General features: G+C 34.2%; 1 protein-coding gene across 1 annotated transcript in view; it reads right to left on the bottom strand.

The window, feature by feature from the left end:
* Positions 1-14,240, bottom strand: part of LOC144967706 (uncharacterized) — a gene marked incomplete in the record, with an annotated part of 192,257 nt that overhangs the window by 109,416 nt on the left and 68,601 nt on the right. Inside the window, 4 exon segments of the mRNA XM_078905248.1 lie at positions 3,721-3,843; positions 5,163-5,288; positions 6,388-6,510; positions 11,823-11,942. Coding sequence (XP_078761374.1) covers positions 3,721-3,843; positions 5,163-5,288; positions 6,388-6,510; positions 11,823-11,942 — 492 coding nt within the window.

The following is a 14,240-nucleotide window of genomic DNA, read 5'->3' on the forward strand; positions in this document are numbered from 1 at the left end:
ATAATAAAAATAATAATAATAATAATAATAATAATAATAATAATAATAATAATAATAATAATAATAATAATAATAATAATAATAATAATAATATTAATAATAATAATAATAATAATAATAATAGTAAAAAATAAATAGTATCCATTTTTTGACGATAAAAAATCGTGATAAACGCATTGAAAAGGAAGGGAGGGGGAGGATTAATGATCAGATAATCAAAATGAACTGTTATTTTAAAATAAATTGACAATCATAGGTAAAAATAAGTTATAAGTATTCCTCTGAACTTTGCATAGATCTTAACACATTTTTATACTTTTTATTAACATACGTAAAACCTCACGATTATTGTAAAGAACAGTTGATTGTTACATGTCACAGAAACAGCATCTAATTAACCAACGTTCTGTCTTCTTTTTTTCACATGTGGAACTTCACTTGCTAATTCTGGAGCGGTTTGCATGAAATGTTTTTTAACCACATATCTCATTTGAGCCCTTTCACAGCTTATTCGACAGAGTCCATTTGCATTGAGACAATGCTTGTTTTCAGTATGACCATCAACTGAGTAAAGAAAAAAAATCATTAGTTATTATTGATATTGATGATGATGATGATGATAATAATAATAATAATAATAATAATAATAATAATAATAATAATAATAATAATAATAATAATAATAATAATAATAATAATAATAATAATAATAAGAGTTATAATAATATTATTGATTGTTAGTAATAATACGATAGTGATCGCTTAGATGCCTGCTAATAATAATAACGTAATAATTTTCCTTTAAAATATAGTTCTAAATGCCCGTTATTCAAAATGGAATCCGCCTATATACCCACTCTGAAATATTTTTAGCAAAAATAAGATAAAGAAAGAAGTTTACTGTAGCATTTGCGAGAGTCTTATTTGACACCTATTGTTTTTTTTTTTTGTTTTTAAGGGTTTTACGGCGCTTGCAACACATTTAGGTTATATCAGCACCAGTAAAAATGAAGAAAATGGGATAGTAAAAAGTTCTAGAATTAGATTTGAAGCACCCAAGAGAAAGTAAGACAAAGGGGAACTGGAAACAAATAGGGATCAGATGTAGATTCCAAGAGCATACCACCTATGTACTTAGTTTGAGATCACCTATAAGTCTCATCCGGACAAAAGAACAAAATCTGACAAAGAGGAACACACTCAAATGCTAACATTATACATTAAAAATAACACATATAATAATACATAACAGAGAGATGATTTACAAGGAAAAAAATATCATCTCCCAAAACAATAACTATGCATTCGACTGTTTCCCTCCGACCATGGCCAGGAAAAAAACCAAGTAATCTCATTCCAAGACAAAGACAGAAAGCATGTTGGAAAACAGACATAAGGGGATAGAAGACACAACGCCCCAAATTACTTTCAATTCATTTCAAATTTACTCCACCTCTCCAGCAATTTCATCCCATGACCTCCAAACGGATTTCTATCCATGGAGCGCCAATCAGATGTTTACAATTACCCATTTCCAATTGGCTGCTGAAAAAGGACAATTATAATTTCAATCGTCCACCAGTCGGCCATCAGCAAAGTCAAATAAGCCCCTCCCACTCAAATCACATATCCCCTCGAATGTTCCGCCTTGTAGCGCAGTCCACCGGGCTTTTGATGTTACATAATCATGCGCCACGTTTGATCGCATCGCTTTTTGATGATGTCATAATATATCTATCTACCCTCTTTTCTCACGCCCGTTGACTGTACCAACGGGCGATGTAGAAGAATATCGAGGGAAGGTGCGAATTATGAAGACGGAATGGCAAATCGGTGTGAAAGTTATAGGTTCAAAGTTCAATTTTCACAGAAAATCATGAGAACTTGACTGAACAAGCAATAAAAATCATTCCGTGCTAAAAATGTGCGTACATGAGTTTTATACACACACACACACACACACACTCTCTCTCTCTGAGTGTGTGTGTGTCTGTGTGTACTACTACTATTACTACCACTACTACTATTACTACTACTACTACTACTATTACTGCGCTATCATCATCAACATCATCATCATCACCATAAAACAACAACAACAATAACGTTATCATCACAATTGAACTCGTGTTCTTATGTCTCAGGAGTTTGTCTGAATACGGGACTATTTTGATAGCCAACAAAGAATTAGACAAGATGTGTTTACACATTCATTGTGCAGTAACCTGTCATTACAAATCGTTGAAATAAATGCTATATTAAAAGTAGATTATTACTCTTATATTTACTACCATGTGTTAGGGTAACAAAACTCAGATAACATCAATTTGAATTTTTTAAATAAATTAAAAATATTTTTCAGGTTAATTTTAAATAGGAAAATATACATTTTTCAAGAGAGAATAAAGTATACTCACCATTTCTTGATATCAATGAAAATAATTTCGTCTTGAAGATGAAAATGTGGCCGTTATATCCATATAAAATAGAAAAATATAGAAGAAGTGTATGGTCAGCAATTGCAGTGTAAAAATGAAAGATTTTACGAAATCTGTCCTATAGCCTGACTGACAATGAAATCCAAGCGGTGCATTCTACCCGCAGGGATAAATATAGGCCAGTTCTCACGTTCTGGACATCTGTAATGACGTAACCACACGGTGGTCTCCCCGTCATCGACGGTGGGTCATTCCCATTGAGTTTGTTTTTGTTTTTGAGGGTTTTACGGCGCTTGCAACACATTACGGTCATATCAGCGCCAGTAAAAAGGAAGAAATGGGATAGTAAAAAGTTATAGAATTCAATTAAAGCACCCAAGAAAAGGTAAGACAAAGGAGAATTTGTTCAAATAGGAAACAGATGTAGATTCCAAGAGCACACCATCAAAGTACTTAGGTTGAGATCACCTAAAAGTCTCATCCAGACAAAAGCACAGGTCCCCACTAAGAGGAATACACTCAAATGTTAACAAATCAATTATAGCATGTAAATAAAACATAATACAGTACATAACATAGAGATGATTTACAAGGAAAAAAATATCATCTCCCAAAGCAATAACTATACATTCGACTGTTTCCCTCTCAACCAAAGACTCCGACCAAGGTTAGGACAAAACCAAGCAATCTCACTCCAAGACAAAGACAGAAAGCAAGTTGGAAAACAGATATAAGGGGATAGAAGACACAGTATGTACCTCCCTGCCCGCTATGGGAGGTCAGGATCCCCACCCAGATTCCCATTGGGGGTGAGGCGGTAGTTAACTAAAGTGAAAGATATCTAGTGTAAACTCACGTTCTTTATAACCTGTTTATAACCTGTGTTCTTAAAATCATTTTAAGAACTTGCAACTTTTGTTTGCATTTTTTTCCATCTGCAATACATAAGACTTTTGTCTCATTGTATTGTGAAATGAACATTTCATAATTATCACCTCAGATGAATACAAGAGGAGAATATTTAAATTTATGCCTGTAATTTACTTTAACCAGATTCTGTACTATTTCATAATCTCGTTCTCATAATCTAAAATTGATAATTGTTTCAAAAGTTAATTGATGTATTTCAAGAGAGCATAAGCTGAATGTTGGTCGGAACAGATACAAATAATTAAGACTTTTTGAAAAAGGAGAGATGCTTATATTGATGTTAAACAACCTGGAATCTTGTAGTCTCAATTGTTATGAAAGAAAAAAGAATACAAATCCTGGGCAGACTTACGGGTTTGACAGGTAGATCCGTCCCAATATTGTATATTGCTGATACAATTACAGATATTATTTAAACATGACAAACCATCCTGGCATTCAATTGTTTCGGTACAAGAAGAGTCCCTGTTTTTTTCTGTAAATGAGAAAAAAACATTTCTGATGAATACTCATGCTTATTGATGAATTGCATAAAGGCCAAGAGTGTTGTCACTGCAACTTTACAAGGAGAATAGTCACATAGTCAAAATGGTTTTTATTTCAGGAAATTTGCAAGATCCTTTTGCCTAGGAGAGGCAGCATTTTAACCTACGACTATAATTGATTGGAAAAAGATATGAAAGAGGATTCAAATTTCTTCATCAAATATAATTACTGTCAAAATTTTTCTATCATGAACAGCAATAATTATTGCATCATATTAGAGTATTCTATATAATGCACATGTAAAGCAAGTGTAGGCAACCCAATAATTGTTTTTTTTTTTTTTTGTTTTTTTTTAAAGGGTTTTACAGTGCTTGCAACACATTTAGGTTATATCAGTGCCAGTAAAAAAAAAGAAAATGGGATAGTAAAAAGTTCTAGAATTACAATTAAAGCACCCCAGAGAAAGTAAGACAAAGGGGAACTGGGAATAAATAGGGATCAGATATAGATTCCAAGAGCATACCACCAATGTACTTTGAGATCACCTATAAGTCTCATCCGGACACAAGCATAAAATCCAACAAAGAGGAATAAACTCAAATGCTTACATTATACATTCAAAATAACAAAATATAATAATAGATAACAGAGATGATTTACAAGGAAAAAAATATCTCCCCAAACAATAACTATGAATCTGACTGTTTCCCTCCCAGCCAGGACTCCGACCAGGGCCAGGACAAAACCAAGATATCTCATTCCAAGACAAAGACAAAAAGCATGTTGGAAAATAGATATAGGGGGATAGAGGACACAGTATGTACCTCCCTGCCCACTATGGGAGGTCAGGAACCCCATCCAGGCAACCCAATAACCTTTGATGTTTACTACTGACCAATGACTGCTCTAATAAGGTAATAAATAATCCATAAGACAATGTGAATTCAAGCAGTTGTGTAGGCAACCCAATAACCTTTGATGTAGCATGTAGCATGGTTAGAGACAGCATGGCAGTCCGCACAATCTAATAAAATATTATCTGTATCTAGACAATATTCCAGATTGCAAGATTGGGGAAAAGGAGGAATTACTCTTTTTTATTGTGGAAGGTGAAAAAATTTGAGTAACTTTAATAATGAAAACATGGAATAAAGAGCACTTCACCCAAATGGACTGGGCTATTGTTAATATTATAGTCTTGGGATAATACAATTGGTATAAATGTAGTGACTTAAATTCTACAGAGCTCGAGGTCGGCAGTTCATGTGTAATGGGTATGAACTTGTACAAAAATAATCCAGGACTTACTTAATTGACATTGTCCACCAGAATCAAGGTATCTGTTGCTTTCACAAATACACTGATCACCAGAACACTGCAAAGTTTCTTTACATTCTTTGTCAATGTTTGTGCAGGACTGTGTTCTAGATTTTCCTGAAATCATAAAAGCAACAACTATAACAACTACGCCAACCATGTATATAAAGAACGACAACAATTTGACAACAACAGCATTTTCAATCATTCATTGATCCAACCAAAACAACACCAAAGCACAAGCAAGCTTAATTTTAAACTAAATGACAGATACACAAAGAAACTAAGTAAAATTCAAGCCCTTGAATCATTAGTCATAATTTTTCAAAATTTGAAAAATAAAATTGCAGCATTTAATGCATAGTGAGGAATGGAAATCAATATGTTATCACATGACATTGAAACATGGCTAAACGAAAATATCACAAACTCAGAACAAAATTTAGAAGAATTTGAAATTTACAGAAAAGACAGGGATATAGCAAATACTGGTGGTAGATGTGTATTGATAGCAATTTAAAAGAATTAACAAATTAAAATTATTTTTAAAAAATTTTTAATTAAAAAAACCTTACAGAAAACAAAACAGAGATAACATTTTGCAAAATATAAATTAACAAAAGGTTTAAAAAGAACTAATAGAATAATTAGGATATAGACTACCAAACTATGTCAAATATATCAGTGTGTCAATATGTGAAGATCTAACAGAAATAAAAGCTAACAATATCAAACCCTATTTTGGATGGTAAGAGACTTGAATCTGGCTGAGATTAATTGAAAGTAATTTAATCAATATCATATTTTTGGAATCAAATCAATGACTGTAAAACACATAAATTTAATACACTCGACTTATTCTTAACAATTCACCAGACGTATTAAAACAAAACCTTCTTCCAGGAAAAAGAAGAGAGAATCCTGGTTACCTGACTATCTGAATTATTAGTACAGCATTATTACATTTCGAAAGTTATAAAATATATTGCTATTAAATCATAAAGGCAAATGAAAACAAACTCACATAAACACACACACACACACACACACACACACACACACACACATAGACAAATTAAAGCAACCTCATTCCAATGCCCATCTATCAGTGCAGAGACTTACGGAAAAGAGTAGTAATTTACTCTTTTAAATAAGAGAGAGGGAGGGAGGAGGGAATGGGAAGCTATGAGAAAAAAAAAATCAATCAAAAACATACTAGAGAAACACTTTGTTCCATCATTGTATTGTGAGGACCCATCACAGTCACACTTGTTTCCTATACAGCTAATAGTGTCTTGACATTCACTGTTATCAGCACAGGTTTGACCAAATGTCTTCTCTAGAAAGAAAATTTTAATCAGTGAATAACAGAGAATTAAAGTCACAACTTAAGTATCTCAAATCACATGTCACATTTCACGTTTTATCATGTGAATGGCTCACAAATTGACCATTTACGTAGCACAACTTTTCACAGTAACGATTATTCACATTTATTTTGTTAAAGTTTTATTTTAGTAAGAACTGAATTCATCTCACTCCAGTTATATTTCGGTAGGCTTAGAAAAACTTTACCTTCTAATATTAAGTTATCTTTCCCTTAATAGCCTTCCCTTGAATTAATTTCAAACTAGTGAATACTTTTCGTTCTACATTCTGTCACGTAGACACTTATTATAAAAGCTGATAGGTCTAATCTTCTTGACTCACTTCTCTCTACAATCTATGCCCGGACGGCCAGCCACTCCATTCCTCACATTATTTGTATATATTTAAAGATTTTTATCTCTCGGGACTTTGTGAATATTTGCTGAATTTTGATTTCCACCCATCAAGACGCCGGAGCTTTTGCCTTTGCCAGTTCAGTCACTGTCGAGAAAAGAATCAAGCCTGAGCTGGTCGGAGGAATAATACAACCCTTCTCAACTGGAAGTGGAACCCCACAAGTCTACCCGGATTATGTTATAGTACCATAAGATACGTAATATCTTCATACTTCTGTTTGTAACCGTAATCACCATTATTCATTTCATTTAATTAAATTTCATCTTTCTTTTTATATCATCTTAAACAAATTGTTATTTGTTCTTCATTTTAAAGTAATTAGTAAATTCTGGGGCCTTATTCTTCACATCTTTATTTTATGCATAGTCGAGCAGCTCTTAATATTCATTTTAGACCATGACAAACTTGATAACTGGTATGTGATACAAGATACTTATGGTTTAGACATAGCACACTAATCTGAAAAAAACTCAAAGTACCAGTTTAGTCCCAACATTTTTTGTTTATTATATCTTATGTGCACATCGACAATAATACATTGAAATGTCAGACTCATGCACAATTGTTGAGAAGATAGTGTAGCATATTTATCGCAAAATCAGGCTAAAGCATAAAATATAGAAATATGCCAGTACATAGGAACAATGCAGTACAATTAGGAACTTAGTGGAGTATTATATTCAGAAATTTTGTAGTGCTGTGACACTTTTATGCCATTTCAATTCAAACTAGATATTTGTGTCTCTCTAAAATGAAAAAGTAAAAACTTAATTTTGATAGCAATATATTAAAAAAGAAAAGAGAATACAATAATGAACTTTTACAACAAAGGAGTTCCTTGTTTTTACAAGTAAAATACAAGTTACTTCCAATATTGTTCATTCTTGCACACTGGGTTGTCGTAATTTTGTAACTTTCTATAAATTTTAACACCTCTCTATGAATTTAATTTCACTGTTCTTGATTTCAACGTGACTGTATTGATGTACAAGTAATATGTAAAAGTTGGTACCATTAAGATTATATGCTAGTCTGAAGTGTGTTTTAGCCCAGTTTTCTCTGTACTCTTCCTACTGAGCCAGTCACTTTATAAGAAGAAAGGCTGGATCTGTTGACTCGGATGTAAGTTATAGTTACACACCTCAATACCTTTTTTACTTCAGATGATTATAGAATTAAAATTACACTGCACATTCAAAATTTAGAATGTAATCTGCAGACACATAACTAAAATAATGTAATTATTTTTATATGACTGACAACATATTTGTCTTGTCTGATACTTAGAGACTATTTGTGAACATTTAAAATTGCTTACTATATTCATAAAGCATTCTGAGAGTCATGGAAAACACTTTTAAAATTTTGAAAATCCATACATAAATAAGAAAATGAGAGCAAATTCATATTTTAAGAACTTCAAATTTTTGCTTGCGTATTGACTGTTTCCCTCCAAACCAGGGTATCCGGTCAGGGCTAGGACAAAACCAAGTAATCTCATCCAAAGTTGTAGAGAGTAAGCATGTTGGAAGACAGATTTATGGGGAGATAGTAAGTACCTCCCTGCCCACTACGGGAGGTCAGGAGCCCCACCAGAAACAAAAGCTTGAGTTTTTATTATAGCCACTATATGTGCTGAAAGCATTTTACAAGGGGTCGCATGCAACATTTGGTATGTAGGATGAGACATCGCCTGAGAGGCGCTATAATTCTTTTTTTTATGACAGACAAGACTATTTTAAAATGAACGCACCTCCGCTTGAAAATGCGACAAAATAAAAAAGAACATCCACAATACTAAGTAAGCATGTCTGGATATGCCAATACCATTCAAAACAGCACATGGGACATCATCTCAAAACAAAAAAGCTGCTCAGCCAAAACAACAAAAATATAACCAATGCCTAGTTTAGAACCCAAAGCAAGCTAAACTTAACAGAAAAGAAAATAAAGAAAATTTTAACAAATGCCACAAAAAAACAATTTTTTACTGTCAACAATCCACCTTCACCTTAATAATCCCACATGACAAAAATATCAAACTCCCGCCCCCCCCCCCCCCCCCCCCCCCCCCCCTTCATCACAAACACACACCACATAGAGAGAGAGAGTATGCGGTAAGGACTAAGGGAGTTAATTGTTGACATTTTACACGGTTCATTCCCTTTATTACAGTACAGATTTCTTCAAAATGGCGACCAATTCTTTCAACACAATGGATCCTGTATCGAAAAAACGCTACAAAGAAAAAATTGAATGTCTGAATGGGATTGATCCATATCACATAAAATCGTAAAATAATAATAATAATAATAATAATAATAATAATAATAATAATAATAATAATAATAATAATAATAAACATTTATACAGCGCCCATTCTCGTGTAAAACACAAGCTCTGGGCACTATACAAGTGACCCATCACTTTGAGTGAAAAAAAAAAGTGAAATTTGTTTTTGTTTTCCATTAATTTATTTTGTTTGTTTGTTTTGTTTTAAAAATATTTTTAATATAATTTTTTTTCTCTGATCCTGATCGAGATTATGTATTTATTTATTTGTTTATGTCTCTGAATATATCGTTGTTTCTTAACGAGTTTCTTTTTCTTTTTCCGATCCCTCCTTTTTTGCCTTGATTATATTGTTTCTGAGCAAGATATTTTATATTATATTTGCAAAAATATTTTTGTTCTATCTGACCATTTGATTGCCCTCTGAATTTTTAAAAAAATCTATTTATTCTTTTAGTGTGCACTTTTTGAGATCGGAGTTGGTATAAAAATTAGAAATTGCAATATTCGATATATAGAAAGGATCTAGAAGAGAGAAAGAAAGATTTAAAAGAAAAGAAAAAATTTTTTTAAAGGTTGTGGGGGGGGGGGGGGGGGGCATTTTTTTTTTTCAATAATCTGTAGAAATAGAAAGGAAAAAAGTGCCGATCTCGACATGCCTTCTACAACGGTGAGAATGACTAGTCACAAAAAAAGAGGAAATTTTTCAGTGCGTAGATCATGACCCATCCATGCGACTATAAGCTATAAATTTGAATTTCATTAAAATTTACTGAGATGCAATTCCAAATGTGTCTCGCAACAATTTATGACTCCACTACTCTGAGGAACTTTCAAAAGTTGAAAGTGTAATGGTTGTATTTGTAGTAATGGTGGTAGGGATGATGATGGGGTGGTTGTAGAAGTAGTGGTGGTAGGGATGATGATGTGGTGGAGGTTTTAGTAGTTGTGATAGGGATGATGGTGGTGGTGGTAGTTGTAGTAGTGGTGGTAAGGATGATGATCTGGTATTAGTGGTATGGTCCTGGGATGATGATGTGAAGGTGGTTGTAGTAGAAGTGATAGGGATAATGATGTGGCGGTGGTAGTAGTAGGGGTGGTGGTAATGATGTAGTTGTAGTGGAAGGGATGATGATGTGGTGGTGGTTGTAGTAGTAGTGGTGGTGGTAGGGATGATGATCTGGTGGTAGTTGTAGTAATACTGGTGGTAGGGATGATGATATGGTGGTGGTTGTAGTAGTAGTAGTGGTAGGGATGAGTGATAATATGGTGGTAGTTGTAGTAGTAGTGCTCTTGGGGATAATGGTGTGGTAGTGGTTGTAGTAGTTGTGGTAGGGATGATGCAGTAGTGGTGGTTGTAGTAGTTGTGGTAGGGATGATGATGTGGTAGTGGTTGTAGTAGTAGTGGTAAGGATGATGATTGGTGGTTGTAGTAGTAGTGCTGGTAGGGATGATGATGTGTTGGTAATTGTAGTAATAATGGTGGTAGGGATGATGATACGGTGGTAGTTGTAGTAGTAGTGATGGTAGGGATGATAATATGGTAGTGGCCGTAGTAGTAGTGGTCTTAGGGATAATGGTGTGGTAGTGGTTGTAGTAATTGTAGTAGGGATGATGGTGTAGTGGTGGTTATAGTTGTGATAAGGATGATGATGTGGTGGTGGTTGTAGTAGTAGTGGTAAGGATGATGATGTGGTAGTGGTCCTGGGATGATGATGTGGTGGTGGTTGTAGTAGTAGTTGTGGTAGGGATGTTGATGTAGTGGTTGTGCTAAGTCTTTTTTTTTAAAGGCGGAATTGTGATAGTAATGGGTGGAGATAAACCACCGTTTAGGCGGAAATCCATCTTTAGGCAGAAGATTCTCAGCCCTGCTTCTAAGACAGCCAACTTTACCCATTCGGCCACAAAATCCACATGTATTTTGATGCATCTTGCGTATAGAACGTCTATCCATCGACTGATTTATTTGTTGGGTAATTTTTTCCTTTAATTGGTATTCTATTAATTTACTTATTTCTATGTGCATTTATGGCATCCATAGACAGCACAAATCCTCGCATTTTGACAGTTTTGTGTTGACTCGGCAACAATCAGTTGAAGTTCCCAATGTAAGCAATGAGATCGGAAGTTACAATGGTCTCACAAGGGAAGCAACTGTGGATGATATATGTGTGTGATGTCATCAGCATACTCTCTCTCTCTCTCTCTCTCTCTCTCTCTATATATATATATATATATATATATATATATATATATACAGACAGACGCACACATACACGCACATAAACATAAAGGCCAAAATAAACATATGGGACACAACCAACAGTATTCATAGGAAACCATTTTGACATTTCATTCTGCTCTGGTGATGCAGGAAGTGCAGAAACAATGTTGAGACATAAAAAGAATCAGAGGTGAGAATACTGATATAATTCAGCCCCTTAAATGTGTGTGTGTGTGTGTGTGTGTGTGTGTGTGTAATTGGGTGTGTGTGTGTGTGTGTATGTATGTATAACAAAATATAAAAATCAAGAGCAATTATTTCTTTACATTTGGATTGTTATGGAGACTTACTTTCTTCACATCCATTTCCTTTAATGTACTCGTTGGACTTACAGGTACACTTGGTACTTAAACAAGACAATGTATCCTGGCATTCATAGTCTTTAGAACACTGGTTATCAAAAGTCTTCTCTGTCAAAAAGTAAATAATACCATACAAGTTATACAAAATAAGTAGATGTATTGGTTTTAAGTATAAATAAGATCCAATAGCATCGACAGCACAGAAACTTTCATCATTTTCCATTCATGTGCTGGCAAACATTTAAGTCGAAATATATGGACGGGAATAGGGGGGAAATCATAAATAATAACATAAACCCGAGTAATCTCACCCATGTGGTTCATTCTTTCCACGAACAATTGCCACAACTCAAATATCAGTGTCCCTTTATTAAAACTTGCCAACAAAATCACTATACAAGGCTTAATATCTCATCGTGATAAAAGTCAATACAAAAGAGGAATAATAAATTTGTGTCTTGGTGTGATAACTGTCTTGAATTGAACATTAATAAAACTAAAGAATTAATTTTATATTTTAGAAAACAATAAGAACCCCCATCAAAGCTACAAAGGAGAGCAAACTAGCTCAAAATCCATTCTTTAACAACATTGTTACATACTGCCAATGTTTTAAATTTTTATCATTGAGCACAAGCAAATCTAAAATAAAACTATTTTTTACAGACTGATATAAGAGTAAGTTGCAAACGTTTACTAATTTCAGGATAATTCTATCACCCGTTGACTCAAATTAATACTAAGACAATCTGCTAGGTCACAATACTCAGTGCTTAATTTGACCGTTTGCTTTCTTGCGAGTATTATTGATTCTAGACTATTCTAGCCCATCTGCAACATAAAATGATGACGTCATTTTTAACCTCTTTTGATACTTTTAAGTAATAATAATCTCATCCTCAAAAAAAAAATGATGACAATTTAAAACCTCTCTTGATACTCCCATGTAATAATAATCTATCTATTCATTTTAAAAATAGGTTTGGGTGTCAACATTGTTCCGTAAAGGCAATAATAAATTTTCGGAGTGTCTATTCGTACTTACAGTATCAGTTATTTAACCGAACCCATCAATATCTCGAACATTCCTCTTAAGGTAAGCTTACTAAAGGTGTATAGTGAAATTAAATGCTATTCAGCTAACATTTCCAGCTCACCCTAAAAATGACGGCATACCAAAATTTACTGTGCAGGCCTATGGTAATGAGGTAGGCCCCAAAAAAAGAAGAAGAAAAGAAGAAGAATGGGTCAATGTTAATGTAAGCAATCTTTTCGCCCTTTATCACATAACCAACACGCCTCTTTGGAGTGTGCATTGTGCATATTCATTCATCACTCTCTCACTATGCTTGTGTCTGTTGAATCGTTAGCATCGTGGGAGGAAAATTCTCTCTCTCTCTCAGCACACACTCACATACTCTCATACTTTTTTCTCTCTACTCCATCCTCATCTCTCTCTCTTACTTCTCTCTACTCCTTCCTCATCTCACCCCCCCACACACACATACCCTTATCTCCCTCTCTCTCTCTCAACACACACTCACACACTCTCTCATACTTTTTTCTCCCTTTCTCTCCTTCACCCCCTTCTCTCTCTCTTTCTTTCTTAATAAATTAAAATTTTCTCCTCTCTCTCTCTCCCCTTTTCCTCCTCCTCCTCCTCCTCCTCCTCCTGCTGCTGTTGTTGTTGTTGTTGCGTTACACCTCCTTACATCTTTATCTTCCTTCTATCTATTGTTCTTTACCCTCTCCCACTTTTTCTTCTCTCCATTGTAATCCTCCTCCTCCTCCTCGCAATGGAGCTGCAATTTCTTCTCCTCCTCCTCCTTCTCAATCTCCACCAGCACTAGATTCTTCTAATTCTTCCCCCTGCTACTCTCTCTCCTCCTCCACTTTCATCACCTCCACATCCACCACCACAATCTCCTCCTCCTCCTCCTTGTACTACTACTACTACTATTACTACTACTACTACTACTATTACTACTACTACTACTACTACTACTACTACTACTACTACTACTACTACTACTACTACTACTAATAATAATACTACTCTATACTACTACTACTACTACTACTACTACTACTACTACTACTACTACTACTTACTACTACTACTATACTACTACTACTAACTACTACTACTACTACTACTACTACTACTACTAATACTACTACTACTTACTATACTATACTACTACTACTACTACTTACTACTATACTACTACTTACTACTATACTACTACTAACTACTTACTACTACTACTACTACTACTATCTACTACTACTACTACTACCCATATACTACTCACTACTCTATTTCTCGCCCTCCTCTTTCTCATCTTCCTACTGCTGCTGCTTTTCTTCCTCCTCCTCCTCCTCTTTCCTCCTTTTACTACGCTT

This window comes from Berghia stephanieae, chromosome 3 (assembly GCF_034508935.2).
Source record: "Berghia stephanieae isolate SIO BIC M18660-M18661 chromosome 3, UCSD_Bste_1.3, whole genome shotgun sequence".
Classification (NCBI taxonomy): Eukaryota; Metazoa; Mollusca; class Gastropoda; order Nudibranchia; family Aeolidiidae; genus Berghia; species Berghia stephanieae.